General features: G+C 42.0%; 1 protein-coding gene across 2 annotated transcripts in view; it reads left to right on the plus strand.

Annotated features, from left to right (window-relative positions):
• PPP2R2A (protein phosphatase 2 regulatory subunit Balpha) overlaps nucleotides 1–16,028 on the plus strand; it is a 90,387-nt gene extending 74,359 nt beyond the window's left edge. For both annotated transcript variants that reach the window (XM_063139243.1, XM_063139244.1), the window contains exons 4-10: nucleotides 1,524–1,689; nucleotides 3,259–3,371; nucleotides 4,932–5,109; nucleotides 6,699–6,863; nucleotides 7,817–7,986; nucleotides 11,462–11,553; nucleotides 14,991–16,028. In XM_063139243.1, coding sequence (XP_062995313.1) covers nucleotides 1,524–1,689; nucleotides 3,259–3,371; nucleotides 4,932–5,109; nucleotides 6,699–6,863; nucleotides 7,817–7,986; nucleotides 11,462–11,553; nucleotides 14,991–15,270 — 1,164 coding nt within the window. In that variant the 3' untranslated portion in view covers nucleotides 15,271–16,028. The remainder of the gene's footprint in view (nucleotides 1–1,523; nucleotides 1,690–3,258; nucleotides 3,372–4,931; nucleotides 5,110–6,698; nucleotides 6,864–7,816; nucleotides 7,987–11,461; nucleotides 11,554–14,990) is intronic.
• Nucleotides 16,029–22,291: the final 6,263 nt, after the last annotated feature.

Consider the following 22,291-nt stretch of genomic DNA (forward strand, 5'->3'; position numbering starts at 1 on the left):
AAAGACAGATTCAAATTAGCACAAGTTAAAAAAAAAAACACCAAGATGACAAACTTAAAATACTGAGAAAATAAAAAAGGTTTTCACCTGGCGTTGAAAAGAGTATAATGTAGGTACCAGGTGAACCTCTCTCGGGAGCTCATTCCACAGCGGGGGTGCCACAACAGAGAAGGCCCTCCTGGTGAAATTACCACCCCATTTTTTGATGCAAATTAATCTGAAAACAATTCAGAATAATTGCTTAGTGTGTGTCTACCTCATAATGAAACCTACATATCTGGATATCCATTGAGGTTATTAAAACAATAATGTACTTATGCTAAAAATGAGTAAATAGAATCTTCTTCACAAGTGATTTAAACTGTGATTTAAATTATTAAAGTTGAGTTCTTCAGATAAATTATTTAAATCATGATTTAAATCAAATAAAACCTGGCCCCGTGTAGCGTACTCCATGGTATGTCAACACATTTTTGTGTTGATTAGCACTGAGCTGAAAAGCAATACCTTTACACCACCCTTCCTCAACCAGGCAGCCTCGAGATAGGTTGGACTACAATTCCCATCATTTCTAGCCAGCGTGGCTATGCTGGTTGGGAATGATTGGAGCTGCAGTCCAATATGTCTGGAGGGCACCAGGTTGGGGAAGGGTGGTTTATAGGAATACCTAAAACAAGTGAAGGATCCCATAATTCTTTGACACTCAGGTTCACCACATGTCACACAGCAGAAAACAAAGGTTTGCCACATCTTCACGGGTATACCTCTATAAGGGTGTTTTTTGTTAAGTCTATACTTATTTACTTTTTTAAATATTATTTGTATCCTGTCCTTATGCTTGACAACAGGCCTCTAAGGGAAGTTACAATAAAATACAATTAACACACAATAACCATTAAAAAAATCCTTTAAAAAGAAGACAGTAACCAGCATCACTGCAAGACAGCGAAGTGGGGTCACAGGTTTGAAAACGCCCCCTCACCAAACACCTCCTTTGCATTAAAAACAAATAAAACAAAAGTAGTATGTTTTCTCAACATCTAATCAACCATGTGCAGAGAGGGGTTTTTCGCCATTTGCTTTTAGGTGTGTACTTAACACATCTAACAAAATTTGGACTATAGTATTTAGTCAATCAGTGAAATGAAATTAATAAAGTTTTATTGCTGTTAATGATGATGTTGTATTGAAAAGGTGCCTCCGATTAATTGGGAAGCAGATTTGAAGAGGCATTCCTTCTGCTTCTGAATAGAGGATGCCTCTTCTAAAATGATGCGTACTGCAATTTGTATTAAGAATGCTTTTCTTCAGAACTGCAGTGTTCATATGCGAATCAATCCTGATTTGGTCGATAAACTCAGATACTTGGTTGGCTAAGAACTGCTTAATTGGATGATGAAATAGTTCATGAATGGAGCGGCTGTATTTCCCCTTTATTCCCATAATTCTAAACTGTACCTGGCCTATACACCTACACTAATTGTTCACTGAATTCCATGTATTTTTCCTGTTCCCCCCACCAGAACAAAACACTATCTCACACCAGAGGAGAATACAATGTTTACAGTACCTTTCAAAGCCATGAACCAGAGTTCGACTACTTGAAGAGCTTAGAAATCGAAGAAAAGATCAACAAAATTAGGTGGTTACCCCAGAAAAATGCTGCTCAGTTTTTATTGTCTACAAATGGTAAGGTGTTTTTTTAATTCATTATTGATTTATGACAGGGTTTTCTTAAGGTCTGTTTGTGCAAGCCCTCCATCTTTGCTTAGTTAATTTAGCTACCTGTTGCATTGGCTGGCTTCCGTATAAAGCATGCCTTCTGCCCCTCCTTTTACAAGATCTTCCTTGTGGGCATCCCAGAGGCGTCTGGCTGGCCGCTATAGGCATCTAGCTGGCCGTTTGGATACTTCAGCTGGTCCAGAATGCTGCAGCCAGACTCTTGACTGGGAGCGCTTGACTCCCTTGTTGCAACAACTTCGGGAACAAAGTGCTAGTCATGGTTTATAAGACCATATATGACTTAGGACCTGAAAGACTGCATTATCCCATACAAGGCTTTTAAGGTATTCAGGAAAGGCCCTGTTCTGTTCTTGGTCTCACTGCCCTTGGAGGCACATGAGATGGGGACACAAGAAAGAGTGAGCCTTCTCAGTGGCTGCTTCCAGGCTCTCAAACTTCATGCTAAGGGAGGCTATGTTGATCTGCTCTCTGTTGTCCTTCCTCCAGCAAGCAAACATATAGGCCCCGTTCAGACAACACGCTAAACCATACTGCTTAGCCACAAAATGGTTAATAGATTTATGCAGGCAGGCCTTTGGCAAGTAAGCTGGTCTGCTGTTGAAGGGGTTAGTTAGCTAGGTGCTGGCTATGTCTTTCATTGTGCATTAATTGATTTGTTTTTGTGCTATGTTTTAACCAAGACTTTGTTTTAATCTGTATGGATTGTTAAGAACACAAGGAGAACCCTGCTGCATCAGACCACGGGTCCAATCAGCTGTCGACCAGGGACACACAAGAAGGACACGCTGCAACAGAACCCTTCCACCCATGTTCCCCACTATATAGGCAGTAAACCTACATACACACCACTTGCTGGGGAACATGGGTGGTTGGGTTCTGTTGCACCTATGCCCTGCTTGTAGGTTCCTGTTCGACAGCTGGTCGGCCACTGTGTGAACAGAATGCTGGACTAGATGGACCCTTGGTCTGATGCAGCAGGGCACTTATGTTCTTAAGCATTTTTTTTTAAAAAAAATCTATTTTACAAACAGTACTCTACTTCAGGGTTGTTGAACCGTGTTCTGCCCAAGTGCTGAATTCAGTTTTAGAGAACCTTTTGGGGACTACATTCCAGGGCCTTAAAGCAAAAGGGTTGGGGGGGATACAAAAAATCCCAGCCTATCTTAGCTTAAAGCTTCTACTGCCAGTAATTGAGCCTTAGGAGAGGCATTTTAGCTGTTTTGAGTGGAGAAGAAATGTGCAAAAGCTGGGAAACCATCAAACAGTGGTTGGTTGATGACGGGGCCTAGGGAAAGGGGAACCCCAGGGGATCAGATTTGGACCCCCAGGCAAGGCTGGATTTCACCCAGAGGCCTGAGGTCAACACCCATGGTTTAAATCATGGTCACTTTTTATTTAGCTGGAGTGTGTAAAACGAGAGTTCTGTTCTGTGCTTTGTGTGATCAATTCTGTTTTAGTGGTGATGGTTTGTACGTTCTTAACAGTTCTCATTTTGACTTCTGAATTTTTTTTTAGACAAAACAATTAAACTATGGAAAATCAGTGAAAGAGATAAGAGACCAGAGGGCTATAACTTGAAAGAAGAAGATGGGCGGTATAGGGACCCCACTACAGTCACAACATTACGGGTGAGTAGCGCCTTTATCTATCAGGCAGACTTTGTAGGGTCTAGCTCTGCAGCTGGGTGCTGCCGCATGCTCACTCTTGACGGCAAGGGGACAACATGCTCACTCTTGCTTCGACCACACTGGTTCAGTCCAGACATCATGCCAAGCTTAACTCAAATAATTAACCAGCAAGTGGTTTGAAAGACTGTTTGCGCTAACCATGGTTTGCTACAATGTCCGGATTCACAAATCAGTTATGGCCGTTGTCCTACCCCTGGAGGCCCCTGGAGCACATTTTCCATGTGAAGATGGAAAACAAAAGCACAGACTAGCCGCTCGAAATCGTGATTTGCCTGGGAAGCACAAACCATGGTTAGTGCAAACTGCACTTGAGCCACTATGGGCATGTCTACACCAGCCCTATATCCCGGGATCGTTCCTGTGCATCCAAATGCCACACAGGGGATCCCGGAAGCAGGCAGGGACGATCCCTCCATTTTCCTGGGATAACCCCTTAGGTGCAGAAAGGGCCCGTGTTTTAATTTAATTAATGCATTTACATCCCATCTTTCTTCATCGGGGAAACTCAAGGTGACACATCTACACACACAGGATTCTCAGGTGCCTCCTATTTAGGCACTGACCGGACCCAATCTTTGCGTTTCCTTCGATCCGAGGTGGGCAACATGAGACCGTCTAAGTGATTTGGCATTAGGCTCTGTTAGTATTTCACCCTGTCTTGTCCCGTGAGCTGAATAGTAAATATACCTTTATAGGTCTGCAATGTTTAATTGATCGGATTAATCAGTTTGAAGACTCAGGCTGCAATCCTGTTTGCCTTACATATAGAGAGCAGGGATTGGAGCAGCTGTCAAAGGGCTTTGGTGCAACCACCCTTTCCGCCTCTTCATCCAGTGTAGTCCGACACAGCCCAGCTGTTTACTTTCAGTTGAGGCCGTCCTGGAGTCCTCCACTTCATCTTCCAGATGCTTGGATGTATATATAACAGTGAAATGAATGTATATTCAGCTCCTATTTACTCCTGTCTCCTGCTTTATCTCCTGTGTCAAATGTTAGAACATAAACTCTTTAGGGTCGTTTATCCTGTAAATCACCATGCATGTTGATGGCAGTGCTCACTATTTATTCATTTTTATAAAGCATCAATAAAAGGATACCGAGGCATGGGAGGCAGTATAGTAATGGAGGAAGGGATATCTTTGCTCTTCACCAGGATTGCAACCTTCGATTTCTAATCCCCCCCCCCCCACTGCTCTGTTTATCAGGCCCTCTTCATTTTAAGAGGGTTTGTAATGATGTAGAGCATTCAGGAATCTTCAGTAAAGGGGTAGCTCTTGTACTTACCATGACAGCGATAACATGACTTGGGTTGCATGGCCCCCGTCGTTTTCCTGTGTGCTTTTTTCCTACCTCTGTCCATCTTCATCTTCCCCTAAGTGGAGATGTTGTCTTCCAGCCTCTCAGGCTGATGGCACTGAATGGTGGTGCACTGGAAAGCTTGCTCTCAGTGCTTGTCCATCTACACACCTGCACATGTACCCATTCTCCTGTCCTTTGCAGGTGCCAGTATTCCGGCCCATGGATCTCATGGTGGAAGCCAGTCCACGAAGGATATTTGCCAATGCTCACACGTATCACATCAACTCGATCTCCATCAATAGCGATTATGAAACGTACCTGTCTGCGGATGACTTGCGGATTAATTTGTGGCACTTAGAAATTACGGACAGAAGTTTTAGTATCTTTTTCCCCAAACGTGTTCGTGTTCAACTTGACTGAAGGTCATTTCCTTACCCTTGCAGAAGTATTGTATGCTGCTTTATTACGAGTTTCTGTTGCAGAAATAATGGCTATTGGAATATGACTAGGGGTAAATGCTAATACTTGATTTCACAACAGTTTTATTTATTTGCTACAGTTATATTCTGCCTTTCTGCCAAAGCACTTGAGTTAGTTTTCAGTTTAAAATAATAGCTTACCGTCTAAGAGGCACCATGCAAGAGGGAAAAGACATGGAAAAGAAGATAAGCAAATTCATACTGCTGTATAAAGACCAGGTTGAATGGTCATGAATATAAAATGTCAGTTGATCCCAGCTGGGTCAGTGGCAAGGATGTTTTTTTCTCTGATGCAACCAGGTAGACTAGCTACAGATGCAGGTCTTTTTGCGATTTAAGCCATTCCTAAAAAAAACATTTTCTTTTGTGGGAAGGGGCTTCTTTAAATATTAGAGGAAGAGACACAAAAAGGTCTCTGGCAATGTGGCATTGTAGTTCTCCTGAGGACCATCAGTTTAAAAAATTGTGTGGTTTTACAAATCGAGACATGTTCACTGGCTACACATGATGGGGTTTGAGTTGATAGTGACTGGAATAAATCTTGGGGTTGTAGTAGATGCAGCTAAATGAAGATGTTGACCCAGGGTGTGGCAACTGTGGAAAAGACAAAATCCATGTTAGTGATCATTAGGGAAGGGATAATAAAACTGCCATTGAAAATAAAACTGCCATTGTCTAATGCCTTTATACAAATCACATCTGGAATATTACGTGCAATTCTGGGAAAGCAGCAGAACTGGACAGTCAAAATGATCACGGGGCTTTAGCAACTCCTGTACAAGGAAAGGTTTTAACTTTGGATTTTTTTTTAGTTTAGAAAGATGTGAGTGAAGGTGGACGTGATAGAGGTGTATATAATCATGCATGGTCTGGAGAAAGTGGATCATACTCATGATACTAGAACCCACAGCCATCCAGTGCAAGTGATTGGTGGGAGATTCAGGACAGGCAAAAGGAAGGACTTTGTCACATAGCTTTGGAATTTGCTACCACAAGATGTGGTGACGGCCAGCCACTTAGCTGTGTATTCGCTGAATTCATCTAATCTCCTTTTCAAGCCATCTATCAATGGCTACCAGTCATGATGCCTGTACATTAAATTACAATATCAGAAGCGGTATGCCTCTGGATATCCATTGCTGGGGCACATAAGTGGGAGAATACTCACATGTGTTGTGTAAAGCAGGTGCTGCATCGCTACCGTGTACAATACAGTAACACACTGTAGATGCTATAAATGTAGAGGAAGAGGAGGAAGAGTGTTCCTGACACCCGTTGAGTAAAATTAATTTCTGTCCCTGTCAAGTTGGCAAGATGCAGCATGAAAGCATCCAATTCCCCAATTGTCTGAGCAGCCAAATAAACACCTCTATCCAATCTCTCTCCCCGAAGAGAGCTGTACCCCAGAAATCTAATTTGCTCGCCATCGTTAGTTAGAAGCGAAGGAACTTACCAAAGGGGAGACTTCCTTAACATCAAAAATCTCTAGATATTGTAGATATTAAGCCTGCCAACATGGAAGAACTGACAGAGGTGATAACGGCAGCAGAGTTCCATCCAAACAGCTGTAACACGTTCGTATACAGCAGTAGTAAAGGAACAATCCGTCTGTGTGACATGAGGGCATCAGCGCTCTGTGATAGGCATTCAAAATGTGAGTAGTTCTTTTGATCATAGTTGATTTGTTTGTTTGTTTGTTTTTCCTTGAGCAAATCCACGTCAAAGGAAGAGCATGTAGAGCATTTTTACGTCCATCTCACTGCAAAAAATATTATGCAGTTAAACACACCGTGGGCACCCAACGTCTGGCTACTCAGCATGTTGGGGCAGCACACCAGTTCACCAAATCACACTAACTCTGCTATGCTGGAGGTGAATAGCAGGTCTGTCCTGTTCCTCCAGGTCCAGTAAAGGCAATGCACAGTCTGGGCTCAAGATTACACCTAGGGCCCTGGGGATGCCGATTGTGATATTGGTTGCTGGACTCCACTTCCTGTGGATTTCACGTTCCATTTCTTCTATCTTTTTAAGCAAGATGCTGCCCTTCACGGCTGCAGAGATATTCTGGAAAGCATCTAGCCGCCAATGCTGGTTGAGATCTCAATAACCGAAAGGGATGGGTGGATGGCTGAGACAGGTTTTTCCAGTGGCTGGTGGTTCAATCTCAAGGGCCTGGCTCTTGCTGAATATATTAAGTGAAATATCAGGAATTATACACATTTCCTTAATTTTGAATTTGCAGGCTGAATAAATCAGCTTTTCTTGGCACAAGATTTGAGCTGCCCAAATGTAGATATATAGATACATGTTTAGTTTTTGTTTCATTTAACTTGCAAGTGTACATAGCCCTGTTTACACCTCCCCTGGGGACTGTATGGACCTCTATAGGCAGGTCCGTCTCAACCCTTTGATGACTCTGGCTACAAAATACCACCTGTTGCCCCAGAAAATGTTTTATTAGGCTACTAATGTATGACATTTTGCTTCAGAATCATGTGGGCTTCCCAGTTTTGATACTGCAGTTTTTGCTTTTTAACGGGCATGAGAGAAGAACATTCATCTCTGAGATATGTTGGGCAAATCGGTGTGTTTGTCTTGTATTTGCAGTGTTTGAAGAGCCAGAAGATCCTAGCAACCGATCATTTTTCTCCGAAATCATCTCCTCCATATCCGATGTCAAATTCAGCCATAGTGGTCGATATATGATGACTAGAGATTATCTGTCTGTGAAAATTTGGGATTTAAATATGGAAAACAGACCTGTGGAAACATACCAGGTATGACCTCTGGAAGCAGCATGCATGTGTCCAAGTACTTTGGGTGGGCCTGAAAATCTGGTTGGGTAAACACTTTGCAGTGTGGTTAGAGGGTTAGCTTCTCTGAGTTTGACATGGTAACAGAACCTGTTACCATATATAAGGAAAAGCAACAGCATTATATATTTGTCAAAATGTGCTTGCAAAATATATTTAGCCATTGTACTAAATAAGCAAAGAGCAGGAGCAAATTCTGTGGTCTGATCCTAAATATGTCTGGCCAGATCCAGTGCCTTTTCCCAGTCCAGCTGCTTGCGTCCTTCCAAACAAGTGGTCCTGAAGATCAGAAAAATCCTTCAATTATCAGAGGACCTTGTAGCCATTTGATAGTGCCCAAATAGTTTGTTCATTATAAGTAAGATTTTATGCATTTTAATCGAATTTGTATGAATCCAAGCAATAATTTTGAAGCAGAAGGCAGTTTTACTTCAGATGATACACACTTGCATCATGTTGTGTGTGTGAGAGATGTGAGAATGCTTCTTTTAATGATGGCTGCCATCTGCATGTTTTATAAGTACATGTATTGAATGTAACTTTTAAAAGCTAATCTGCCCAATTTTAATCAGGACACTTTTGTAGTAAGGCAAAACACACACACACACACACACACACACACACACACACACACATATTAAACAATCAAACCCTGCAGTCTCAGAAAATTAGCTTTCTCTCTATGTGCACAGAAAAATAACTTTAGACACAGATCCCTCAGTGGGATTTACTTCCTGATGAATATGTTTTAGGATTGCAGTCCTGCCGCCTCTGCTGATTGGCATAGTCATTGGGAGTTTCCTAGTGTGGGAAGAGAGCCATATCCTGTCCTTGCAGTGGCTCTTTGAAAAGCTTTGATCAGAGAGGCTGCTTTCCCCTTGCAAGAGGATGTTACCTCCCTCTTTTGCTGAAGTGGAGATGGAAGCGGCAAAGGAAACCTTCCGTCTTGGTAGTATTAATAAAATGGAGCCCTCTTGGTCCCTTTGCCATGAGAGTGGTTGATGTTGTAATAATAATCATACCCATTCTTGGATACTTTAATCCAAAAAAGAAGAAAAAGACTCAATAGAATTCAAACATACAGTGTAGGATCCAACTAAATTCCTATGTAGAGTAGGAATGAATGGGACTTCAGTTAGTCACGACTAACTGAAGTCCCGTCATTTTGATGGGTCTACTCTACATAGGAATTTAGTTGGGTTCTACCCACAAAATTTAGAAGTGACAATTATACATTAAAATGCACCCCTTCCACCGAGTAAAACAACTAAAACATCAGTGATGACCATAAACAATTTAATTTGATGCATGAAAGCACCCATCATATTCCATCAAATGCCTGGGAATCAGGGAAAGTCTGGTCTTGCCATCAAAATGATGGCAGGGTTGGCACTTGGTGGGCTTTGTTGGGGAGAGCATTCCATAACAGCGTGGGGGTGTCACCAAAACGTCTTCCTCCAAACCTCTCTCAAAAGAGGACATCAGATGTTGATGGTAGGGTCTGGGTAGGTTTATATTGGGAGAGGTGCTCCATCAGGTATTGCAGTTCTGAGCCATATAAGACTGTTCAGGTTAAAGCCAGCACCTTGAATTGGACTTGGAAATGTATAGGCAGCCAATGTAAGCGGGCCTGGTTATCTGAATGAAGGCAACAGAAATGAAGGCAAAACGGCTAGAGAAAATTGATCATGATACAAGAGTATCTCACTGCCACAAGAGGTGGTGAGAGCCACTAGCTGAGATAGCTTGAAAGGGGGATTAGTCAAATTGATGGAAGATAAAGCTATGAAAGACTACTGCTTCTACGACAGCTATATGCAGCCTCCTGCATCAGAGGCTGGGTGCCCCTTGAGTACCAGTTGCTGGAAAGCCTAGTGCCTACGTTTGCTGCTCGGAGACTTCCCAGAGGCATCTGGTTGATTGCTGTGGGGAAACAGGATGCTATACTAGATCGAACATTAGGCTGATCCAGCAGGGCTCTTAAGTGTAAAATCCCTAGTCTTGAAGACACTGGAAGCCCTCAACTAGCTCTGTGCACCCAAGGAGGCTTTGGACATGCATTTCTTGAATAGCAGCTCTGCTATTTGAAACAGAAGGGGTTTCTGAGTAGCATTCCTGAACTTTATCCTTAGTTATTATTGCATTTATATCCTGCCATTTTTCCTCCAAGGAACCCAAGGCGGCGTACATAATCCTCCTCTCCATTTTATACCCACAACAACAACCCTTTGAGGTAGGTTGGGCTGAGAGTCTGTGGGCTCATCTACACCAAGCAGATATTCCACTATGAAAGTGGTATATAAAGGCAAGAGCCACACTACTGCATTATAGTGGTATTGAAGTGCACTGACGACTGTTGGAACCCATGACACCTACCATATACCGCTTTCATACCACTTTCATAGTGTTATATCCTGCTTGGTGTAGATGTGTCACGGGCCCCAACAGTTGTCAATACACTTCATTACCACTATAAAGCAGAAGTGTAGATCCTGCAGTGCGTTTCAATATCACTATAAAGCAGTAGTGTGGCTCCTGCCTTTTATATACCACTTTCATAATGGAATATCCTGCTTGGTGTAGACAAGCCCTGTGACTGGCCCAAAGTCACCCAGTGGGTTTCCATGGCCGAGTAGGGACTAGAACCCAGATCTCCGAACTCCCAGTCCGACACTTTAGCCACTACACCAGGCATCCTTGCAACAAACCTGTATTGAAGCTTAGGCTTGAGAGATAGCAACATGCCCAAGGACAACAAATGAATTTGATGGCTCCGCAGGGATTTGGACATAGGTTTTCCATAGCCCTGGGCCACCAGTCTAACCACTACATCACACTGACTTCCATGACAAATGACTCACTTTGTGTACTCGAGCAATGATCATCCGCAGTACGTGAAGTTCAAGAAGGATTTTCCCTTCTTCCCTGTGGAACGGATTATCTGGTGGTTTATGGTGACAGTTACTTTATTTGGATAGTACTTCGCTGTATGCAATACACACAGAGTAATTCACAACAAAGTATGAAACAAAAAAATATTAATGCATCAATAGTTTTTAGTTGTCCATAGCATTATTTCCCTATAAAACACAACTCAAAATTAATTAATAAATTGGCTTGTACCTCCCCCACAATCTTTTACCAAGAAAATGAGACTCAAGGCAGCTTATAATCATAGGAACTAAATTAAAAACAACAACAAATCTTTATTCAACAATAATAAAACAAATACATTAAAACACAATTAAAAACACAGCACCCAACCCAACAGACCTGCTTCCACACCAACGGCCTGCTTGAATAAAAGCGTTTTTGCCTGCCAGTGGAAGAACAGCGGAGAAGGGAGTCAAAATAGTTTCATAATATGTACTTTTTTAAAAAAAAACACTTGAATTCTTCTTGCTTTCCCCCCCATAACTAATATGTCTTCTCCTTCCAGGTACACGAATACCTCAGAAGTAAACTTTGTTCACTCTATGAAAATGACTGCATTTTTGACAAATTTGAGTGCTGCTGGAATGGATCTGACAGGCAAGTCCTACTTTTCTTCTCTGAGAATTCTGGTTGAAGGGTTTCTTCTTTGGCTGAGCAACTTTGGGGGAATTTCTGTATGGAATGCTTTTTCTGCTGTCAGCACCATATTTTCACCTTAAACCAAATGTGTGCGAGAAGATCTTTTGGGGGGTATAAAAATAGGTATAGTGAGGTGCAAGAGAACTTCTTGACTTGTCACTTTGGCTTATTCAGCGACACATCCGATGAAGTGAACTCTAATAAATTTGTTCGTTCTTACGGAGCCACAAAACTCTTCATTGTTTTTACAACAACAACAATAATAATAATAATTTCTTGCCCACCTCTCCATTTTGATCGAGGCAGGGAAATACAATAAACTATAAAATACAGAATACTCAATTAAAACTTAATATACATTGTTAAAAACATCCTTAAAAACATTTTTAAAACATCTTAAAATTCCACTGGATAGGCCTGCCAGAAGAGAGCAGTCTTTATAGCTTTCTTGAATGTTAGTAGACTGTTAAGTTGACGAGTTTCCTCCAGCGGGCCACATCCGCAGTCTGAGAGCAGCAGAAGAGAAGGTCCTCTGGGTAACAGTTGTTAATCTAGTTGAATCTAGCTGAAGTAGATTTTTCCCAGAGGACCTGAGTGTGTGGGGCGGATGGTACGGGAGAAGGCGATCCCGCAGGTAGCCTGGACCCAAACCATGTAGGGCCTTAAAGGTGATAACCAACACTTTATACTTTGCTCGGAAACTAATTGGCAGCCAGTGAAGAGATATAAAACTGGTGTAATGTGGTCACCCCTAGGTGTACCGGTGACCAGCCTGGCTGCCATATTTTGAACTAGTTGAAGTTTCTGGACTAGGCACAAAGGTAGCCCTATGTAGAGCACATTGCAGAAGTTGAGCCTTGAAGTTACCCATGCGTGCACGACCGTCTTTAGGTCTTCCGACTCTAGGAAGGGGTGCAGCTGGCGTATCAGCCGAAGCTGATAGTAGGCACTCCTGGCCGTTGCATCTATTTCCTTGCTGAATTCACCTTCTGTCATGTTGGGAGCAGGGAAGCAGCACCAAATTTGACTTAGGACACTTGATGCTTTGTAGATTCCAGCTGAGCTGTGTTAACTATTCCAATCTTCCCCCAACACAGAGATGTATATGCAAATGTGTGCCCTTAATATCAAGTCAAATAATTTGTTCCTTCAGCCCAGTATTGTCTTTTCAGCATCCCAACAGCTTTCCAGGTTTCTTCCATCATCTGTTATCTGATGATGGAAAAATGGAGACACCAGAGATTAAATCTAGGACCTTCTGCATGCAAGGCATATGTTCTATTTATTGATTCTTAAGATTTATACCCCACATGATTCTCAGGGCAGCTAACAGGATAACCACTGAGGCTTGGCCCCTCCTGTGTGAAGAGTGCTATTAAAAGCTAATGTGCACAGAATGGTCCTTTAAACAGTGTGGTGCCATGGGATCTTGACAGCCAAAGTTGGTCCATCCTTCTTTATTCCTATTCCTGTTCCCTCCTTTCAAACATGCCTCCTCTATCCTATTCTTGTGAACGCAGTTTTTGGAGGCCAGTAGTTTGTTTATTTTAATTGCTTGTTTAAATATATATTAAAATGGTGGTGATGCAATCCTTCCTCAGCTATTGCTTTCCTTTTTAAAAAAGTGAAAACCTCCTCCCCATGTCAGGAAGGGTATAAAATCCTTTTATCGATACAGGGGAGCATTTGAACACGAGACTTTACACATGCATCTTGAAGTGGTACAGTTCAGGAAGCACTATACATAATGATGTTTCTGAATGTTTGAACTGGTCCATCAAGTCCAAAGAATCTCATCATTGCCTGGGCAGGTTCACGTGTCCAGAAGAACCCTAGCTTATGCACCTTGTCTGATCGCTCTTGCTTGGCTCTGCAACCCAGAGTAGCTAAATAATCCATGGGCCCTCTATCCATGTCTGTTTATTGTGGCATCCAGACTGGGGATTCTGTCTTGTCTCTTCCCAAACAAGCCAGACTCTATGATCTGGTTTATTATTGTGATGCCTGATCTGGGCGATGTCTCTTTCATTCTACATACTGTGACGAGTTCTATGTAGAACGCAGGAGTGATGCGAGTTCTGTCTCTTAGTGTGAAAGTGACAATGAGACGTTGATATCCGCATACCTGAGAGGCACAGCAATGTCAAATCCCATAATTATTTTTTAATAGCTGCATTACGATTTTGTCATAATTAAGAGGGCTGCTCACTGAAAAGAATTGTTTCCTGGAAACAACACAACGTGCGATGCACGAAAGTCAGTGAGTCATGGGAATAATATGCCTCTGGGAGTCAGTGAGTGTAGTAGTTAGAGATTTAGTCTTGGGAAGACCCACTTGGCCATGAAGCTTGCTGGATAACCTTGGATCAGTCACTGGCCCTGTTCAGACAACACACTAAACCATGCTGCTTAACCACAAAATGGTTAAGGGAATGCATTAGGCTCCTGCTCAATTTGCTGTGCAAGCGGGACCCTGTGCTTGGACAATAGAAAGCGAGGGTTTAAAAACCACAACCCCAGAACCAAGCAAACAATACTGGTTTCTGGATCAGGACAGGTTGAGGGAGTTTCGTTCTGCAAGCTCCGCTGACCTGTTCTGTTCTGGAAACAAGCATTTCTGCTAGTTTCTGGTTGCTTTTTTTAACTGCTAGCTCCCTGTTGCGCTAGCGGTGGGTCCTACCGGCCTGCAGGAAGACTTGGATGCTGCCTGAGCTCCTTGATAAAAGTATCATACGTAAATTTAAATATTGTGGATCTCTAGCACAATTCTCAGCCTTCTCAATAAAATTTCAATTCTATAAGAGCAGCCATTACAACATCTCCTTTTTTCATACTTAGAATATTTATGATTCGTTTTATTGCCATTTTTGTAAGGTGCATTCAAGACCATTGCTGGAAACCGAATTAATCCCAACAAAAACCCATGGGAAAACCCACAAATAAAAACAGAAGTGGCAGGTGTGCGGAAGGCAGCGCGCTCACTCTCTCCTGTTCATGCACGACAATCCATGGGTTGTTTAAACCATGGGTTGTCATTATGTGAACCAGGTGACTGGGAAGTCAGGTTTCAACAAACCACATCATGGGTTAACATTGTGTGTGAACCAGGCCATTATTGTATGTTTGCAACAAAATAATTAAAATATTCAACCTCTCAACACCATTAAAATAGTTAGATTTATCATTAAACCATTTAAATATTAAATGTGCATGTCTCTTTGGAAAACTGAAGTTGTCACACACAGCTGTAATTTATATAGCAGACTTTTTCTATTATAAAAACAAAACAAAAATAAAATAGCCAGACCGCTGAATAAAATGAATTGCAAGGAAAGCAAGTGGACATTTCAAAGCAATGGAATTTCTGAATGTCTTTTTATCTTCTCCACTTTCAGTGTTGTCATGACTGGGTCCTACAACAACTTCTTCAGAATGTTTGATAGGAACACAAAACGGGATATCACTTTAGAAGCATCTCGGGAAAACAATAAGCCCCGTACGGTTTTGAAACCCCGCAAAGTCTGTGCGAGCGGTAAGCGAAAGAAGGATGAGATTAGCGTCGACAGCCTAGACTTCAACAAGAAAATCCTCCACACAGCCTGGCATCCCAAGGAAAACATCATTGCCGTAGCCACTACAAACAACTTGTATATATTTCAAGACAAAGTGAATTAGGGCTAGTATTTCTAGCAGAGGAGTCCACTTCCTGCATAGTTCAGATAGAAGAACCTAGCATTTGTACCCGTAAACAATAGAGGGGAGAAAGCAGAGAAGGAGAGCAAGAGAGAGAGAAGTCCATTGTGGCACACTTTCCTCAGTGTTTAAAAATGTGCCATATTGACAACACACTCTTCTAGATAGCTGCATGGATGGCCTCTCGCTCTGTTGGAGAGTTCTCCATGTCTGCTACCCATTTAGGTGAGGGTAGGGCACTTTTTAATGTAACGACTACTTGCACCATCTTGCCTAATGGACTATAGGTTGGACTGTTATCAACATTTGGTTCCTCCAGTTTTTTATGCCTTCCATTGTGATGACGTCAGCCACAGGGAAAAAAGCCTTCAAGTCATGCTGTGGAATTTAATTGTGTAACCTCATTACTGTATTATTTGTGGCCCTTTTTTATTATTAAATAACAGCTCATTCTTGCTGTGGCTTGTAGCATTCCTCCCATGCCTCCTGGACTCCTTTTCCCTTTTAAACCCCTTCCCCCCCCCCCCCCGAGCCCTGTGGTGGTGGTGTATAGAGAGAGAGAGAAAATTGAAAAGCACATGAAATGGGTCAGTGGTCAAGGGGGTCTATGTCGCAAAGAACAAAATGTTTTAATAAACCGTTGACTGTAATCACTCCTTGCCATGTCTGGCATTAAAAATGAAAAGAGAAAAAAAAAAAAACCTAAGGGGAAAAATCTACTGAATAAAAGTGTCAAAGAACGGCGAATCTGTTTTTTTTCCCTCCTTTTTAATCTACCTCTTTATATACGGATTTCTTTTTTAAAAACAACTTTAGATGCATGATGATAAAATGCTTCGGTATTGATTTTAACCAGTATTATTTTTCATGAGGAAAAAGAGAAGGGATGTGTTTTTCTTTTAATGATTCCTATATGAAAATATTGTAATGCCACTTTAGTATTTATCGGTAGTTTCCATCGAAAAGTTCTTTGGGATGCTCTTGGATTCTGCGATAATATTGAACAGTAATTCTTTTCATATTAGTAAACCTTCCTTTTTCCTGCCTTTTCTCTGTAAACAGAACTTTGTCAGAATGGGGGCGGCAGGGCGGGGTGAATTTTGTAGAACATAATTAAGGTTTTATGGGACTAAACTTTTTCCTATGTTAACCCCCTTGCCCTAATTTCATTGAATGCCTTGTTTAGGATTCAGACTCACACAACATAGTGCTTTCTTTTTTCTTTCTTTTTAAAATAATGTCATTAAAAATTCTTGTTTTAAAACAGTACGTCGTACAAAATTTAATATAAAGTGATTTAAATAGATAAATTACACTGCATTCTTGAGTACCCCTATATTTTCTGTATTTTTGTTGCTACCGGTAACTTGAATGGAAATGTAGTTTTACCTTATGAGTGTTCCTTTTTTTCATTTGGCTTTTCAAAACTCTTGCCATTAAAGATAAACTTGAAAAGTCCTGGTGATCAGAAAATGCTTTTGAGTCAACAAGTCAATATAGTGGTAGTTGCCTGGACATCATTCAAAATCCAAGGAGTAAATGATTATGCACTACCTTTATGCTCATCCAGTGTATCCCCCCCTCCCCATTTCAGCACTTTCAAACATTATGCAAGCAGCATGGTTGCTGCTGGGCATCCGAACCTCAGGATTGCCGCTCTGAAGTGTTTCGAGATATGGAGAATCACCAGATCGTCTTTAGACATGCTAAAACATTATTTACTGGGGCATTTTAAGTTGGAGCTTGTTCAAGGGCCATGGGTTTGCTCACCACTGGTATAGATGGTGGATGTTTCCACTGCCTCCACCAATTGTTTTGGGGACTAAATTTCATGTTGTGGTTTACCAACAACCTGAAATGGAAGATTTTCTACTCCCCCCCCTTTTTTTTTTTCCTTTTGGACTGATGAGGTATGATATCAGTACGAAAGTGCAGGCACTGGAATCTACATCACTGCTTTTCAAGAATGGATATAGCATATCCTCCTTGGGGGAGTGGGAAGGGACCTATAACGACTTCCTTCATCCCATAGTGAGTTTTCAAGGCAAAGCCCACCCCAGCAATGTGGGAACAGAGTGGAGCTTTGCCTGGCTTTCCAGGACAAAGAAGCAACTTTCACTGCACTGGCACAAATGTGTTTGTTGTTGCTACTAGGGCTGCAGTCCCAACTTACACTTAGTGTGGGTGTATGAGCATGCATGCACATAAACCAGGCTAGATGATGTGCTTGCTTTGGGAAGTGCAAATCCAGCGCATGCACACGTACAAACTTCATAAAGACTTAGGATAGGGGAGGATAAAGCAGAGAATGACACACAGCCACTGGTGACATTAAAAGGTGGGAGTGACACCTTGACCGCTATCCTGGTAGGTGCCTGTGCAAAACCATCATATTCCACTCAGTAGTAAAAAAGGAGCATGCTAGCAGGGGGATAAATGGAATTCTGTCACTCAAAACGTTCTATGGAAATGAAGCATCCCTGTAGCAGAAATACTGGCTTAAGAGAGATGTCTGGATAAACAGATCCTCTGCAAACATTTTCCATTAGTCTTGACCCTATTACCAATTGAGGATTCTCCACCACTTAAATCTTCAAACCAAAGCACCACCAACTTTAGCCCTGTAAAGACATCCATACGCTCAATGTGTGCGCAATAAAAGTGTAGCTTGAATGTATATTGGTTCTTAAGTTTAAGTGTTACATGCATTCAACAAAGGGGAATTTGTAGTTATTTTGTGTTGATGCCACCTGCTTAGATATGCCCATATCACCAAGTTTCTTGATGCTATCCCACAATGTCTAGGTTTGTCCTTAGAAGGACAATGCTTCGCTTATTTAAAATGTCTATCCTGCCTATCTATGAAAACGTTGATCATCTAATAATATCACATTGAATAACAATAAAAGACATAAGGAAATGCTAGCCTAATCAACACATCTCTTAGTTTTCTGATGTTCCTATCCTGATATCACATTGTAGTGGGATCAATATTAAAAACATGCAACAAATTGAAGCAAATTGGGGAAATCTTTGTTTCTCTAATGGCAAAGGTCCTGGCAAGACTCTCTACAGCAAAGTCCATCTTTTTTTAGAACAAATCTGTGGTTACAAACAGCAGAGGAAACCCTGTAATCTAGTAATGCCTGCACTTATTCTCTTGAATGGTAGGTCACGGTGATATTATTCAAGTCTGCATATACTAGTATGGGGAAGCTGTAAGTAGGTAGGAGGAGTTAACTAAATCACGCTTTAAGATGGCACTGATTCAGCAGTAAGCTTTCAGGTTGAATCTCCTTGTCAAATGAGTGGCCTTTAATGACATTGAGAAAGGAAGGCATGTAGAGCCCTGCTTTTAAACTTTTGCTTCCGTTTTAGACTAACCGCAGCTTATCCTAATGTCTGAACCCGGACAAACTGTTTAATTTTAATTGCGGCTAGAGGAAGCTTCAAATCAGTTGATGAACTGAATCTAAGATGAGCAAGGAAACTTTTGATATCACAGCCAGACCAGAGAAGGAAAGGGGAGTACCCGAGCTCAAGAATTGCTGCATAGTGTTTTTGTGTATTTTCTTTTATTCAGATTGTACAACAACTTGGTGACATTTGTGGGAAGGTAGTATATAAATATTAATAAATATGTTTTAACTGGAGATACCAGGAATTGAACTTAGGATTTTCTGCATGCAAAGCATGTTTTTCTTCCACTTTCTCCTTACCCTGCATCATAGCACCTAATCACCACTGAGGAAACTGGAACCAACCTAGAACTTGGGTTTTGGTTCTGGATTCCTGGTTCCTTATTCAAACACAGGTGTATGAGGAAGCGGCGTCCGGAAGTGATTCCCAGTATCACACCCTCCCCTCTTCTAGAACTGAGAAGAAAATTTCTGGATGGCTGCTGGAATGCTTTGGGTCCATCTGAATGGCCATGGGAATGCATTCCAGTGTTTACTCGGAAATCTATGTTCTCATAACCCTTAGGAAGGAACAAGTTTCCGAAGGGCCATTAGAATGCAATGTGTTCCCATGGCCTTTGAGAATGAACCAATGCATTCCAATGGCTTTTGAGAAACGAGGCCATTCGGGAAGGAAGAAAATTCATCCAAATGATGATTCTAGTACCTCTCACTTACTTCCCATTCCCTGTAGGCACCTAAATTCCACTGGGGGACACTGATGTTTGTGAAGTTTTTAGGCAGAGTCTAAAGGGAGTGGTATCTATTTAACCACATGGGATCAGCATTAATTTTTCTAAAAGCACCCAATATGCATGTCGTTGTATAAAAACAGAAAAGCAAGTCCACACCACTCGCAATCTTTAAAAAAGAGAGGTGGGAGTGGGTGGGAAGAACATAATACTGGCTAGGAGAGACTGAAAAAAATCCAACACAAACAGCTATATAAATAGTTCTTTATGTCCAACACATTTTATGTAACATTTTTAAGGGAAAGCATTCTTATCGGAATATATTAATAACTTGCATACATTTTACAGTCTGTGGTCTTGTTTGGATTATCATTATTGTGGCTTCATAAATTCAGATATGAAACTAGCCTCTGATTAACCATAATTTCCTGTTCTGACAGTACTGAGAAACTATGGTTACCACTTCAGAACAAGCCAGGATATTAAACCAACTTCAAACTGTTGCCTTGTTCTGAAACTGGTTTCATCCTAAACGAGAAACTATGGTTAGGCGATTCTTGATTTGCTTAACTCGCTGGTGTTAAAATGGCATGAAATGTGTGGGTGCAGCGGGGTAAGAACAGTGTTCAGTTCATTTCCTGAATGAGATGCTAATGCAGGATGACCATATGGAAATGAGGACAGGGCTCCTGTATCTTTAACAATTGTATTGAAAAGGAAATTTCAGCAGGTGTCATTTGTATATATGGGGAACTTGGTGAAATGCTTTTGAGGCAATTGCTACTATTGAAGTAGCAGTGGTGGAGGTCAAGAGGAGAATCAAGAGGTGCTTTATCCTTCCTGTGGGTGTTTGTTCTGCCACAGACTGATACACACGCAGACAGCAGCTTGCTAATAATAATAATTGCTTATTTTCTTCCTTACCCATTTACTTTGTACCAGGTTTCTTAAAATGCAAGTCATTCTTTTAAACCGTAAACTAGGGTGACCATATGAAAAGGACAGGGCTCCTGTATCTTTAACAGTTGCATTGAAAAGGGAATTTCTGCAGGCGTCATTTGTATATATGGAGAACCTGGTGAAATCTCCTCTTCATCACACCAGTTAAAGCTGCAGGTGCCCTGCCCTCTTTTAAATCTGGTCACTCTAGTATAGCTCCTGCACCTTTAACTGGTGTGATGAAGAGGGAATTTCACCAGGTTCTCCATATATACAAATGACACCTGCTGAAATACAGGAGCCCTGTTCTCCTTTTCATATGGTCACCCTAGTTAATGGACATCAACACTCTGTGATCTCCCCACCCCACCCCGCCCATATATGATTACAGTGGTATTAGGACAAATGCACTCTCTTCATGCTCAGGGGTCTCCTTTGTTAGAGGTGGTTCTGCCATACACAATCTCCTGCGAGTGCCAATTAGGAGAGGTGGGTGAATCACATGATTTTGTCTAGATGACTAATCCACATGGTAATAGTTTCTCAAATCCTTGTATGTGTGTTCTTTATATAGTGTGCCTATTTTTTCTCCCCAGAGTGAAGGGATGCTTTCAGACAGCTCCTAATGCTACCAATCAAGGGACATTGTGCAACTATTCTGTAATTCTCTCCTGAACAGACTTTCTGTTCTAAGAAAAAAAGATGGAAGAAGCATTGTAAAACAGGAACATTACAAATGGAAGATGCTTTTATGTGGACATGCACACACACCGTAAAATTCTGTGAATGAGGCAGGGCAATCGCAAAATCAAAGCCTCATCTGGAAGCATCTAAAGCTGCCCATAGAAAACCGTGGAGAAAATCCAGGATTGTTGCGGAACTCTGATTCGGCAACAGTACATCTACCCAGAAATAACAGATTGATCCTGTTCAGTCGACATGCTAAGCCACGGTGGTTAAGCCTTTTGAGCTAAACATTATGGCTCAGCGTATCATATGAATCATGATTTAGCATGTTGTGTGAACCATTCCTAACCATGGCCTAACCATGGTATAGCATGTTGTCTGAACAGGCCCATTGCAACAAGAGTCTGAGTCTTTCTCACTCAGATCCTATATTGTGTTTTACAAATGTGATTTATTTATGCTCCGAGAAAAACTAAGGCACAACACATATGCCTGCACGTCTTTGGAGCAGAAGGCTTCTGCCTGCAGTAGAGTTTGACCTGGGCAGAATGGAGCTCTAACGTGACAAATTATATGGACTGACGTTTGCAGCAATGTGTGAGATTATTAGAAGGATGTGGGGAAGTTAGGCTGGTAATTCAAACCAGCCTCAGGCCCATCTTTTACCGGTGATTTACTGGCCAACACTGCAGGACTAGTTTAAGCCTCTCTCTCTCTCTCTCTGCCACACCCACCTGCAGTATAGGATCATGGGCTGCATTTGCCATAAGCTTTGCAGGGCTGTTTTAAACAAAACAAAACTCTTTAAAAAGCGGAGGGAACTATATTTTGTTGGTTCCTTTTGTAGCAAGCAACCACCTTTTGCATTTAGCAACACTCGGGATTTCTTCGTGCGGCGTTCTGCGGGTAGCTCTGCTGGTTCAGAAACCATTTCTTATCTCTAGGAGCCAAGAGACAGCACGCTTCGGCTTCGACGCGTGCGCAGTGAAAGCGGAGAGCCGCCGCTGGGAGGCGCGCGTGCGCAACGCACGCCGCCGTCGAGACGGAAACACTCATGCGCTGTGTGCTCTCGGCGCCCACACACCCCCTCCCCCTTTCTCACCCCATACGCGTACGTGAGAAGCGTCAGGGAGGAAAGGCTGAGACGTGCTGAAGGGGCGGCGCCAGTGCGGCGACGAGGGGGCGTGGCCGCCGCGGCGCCTGCGCGGTGGCTCGGAGGAGGCGGGG

The sequence above is a fragment of the Elgaria multicarinata genome, chromosome 12, assembly GCF_023053635.1.
Source record: "Elgaria multicarinata webbii isolate HBS135686 ecotype San Diego chromosome 12, rElgMul1.1.pri, whole genome shotgun sequence".
NCBI classification, from domain to species: domain Eukaryota; kingdom Metazoa; phylum Chordata; class Lepidosauria; order Squamata; family Anguidae; genus Elgaria; species Elgaria multicarinata.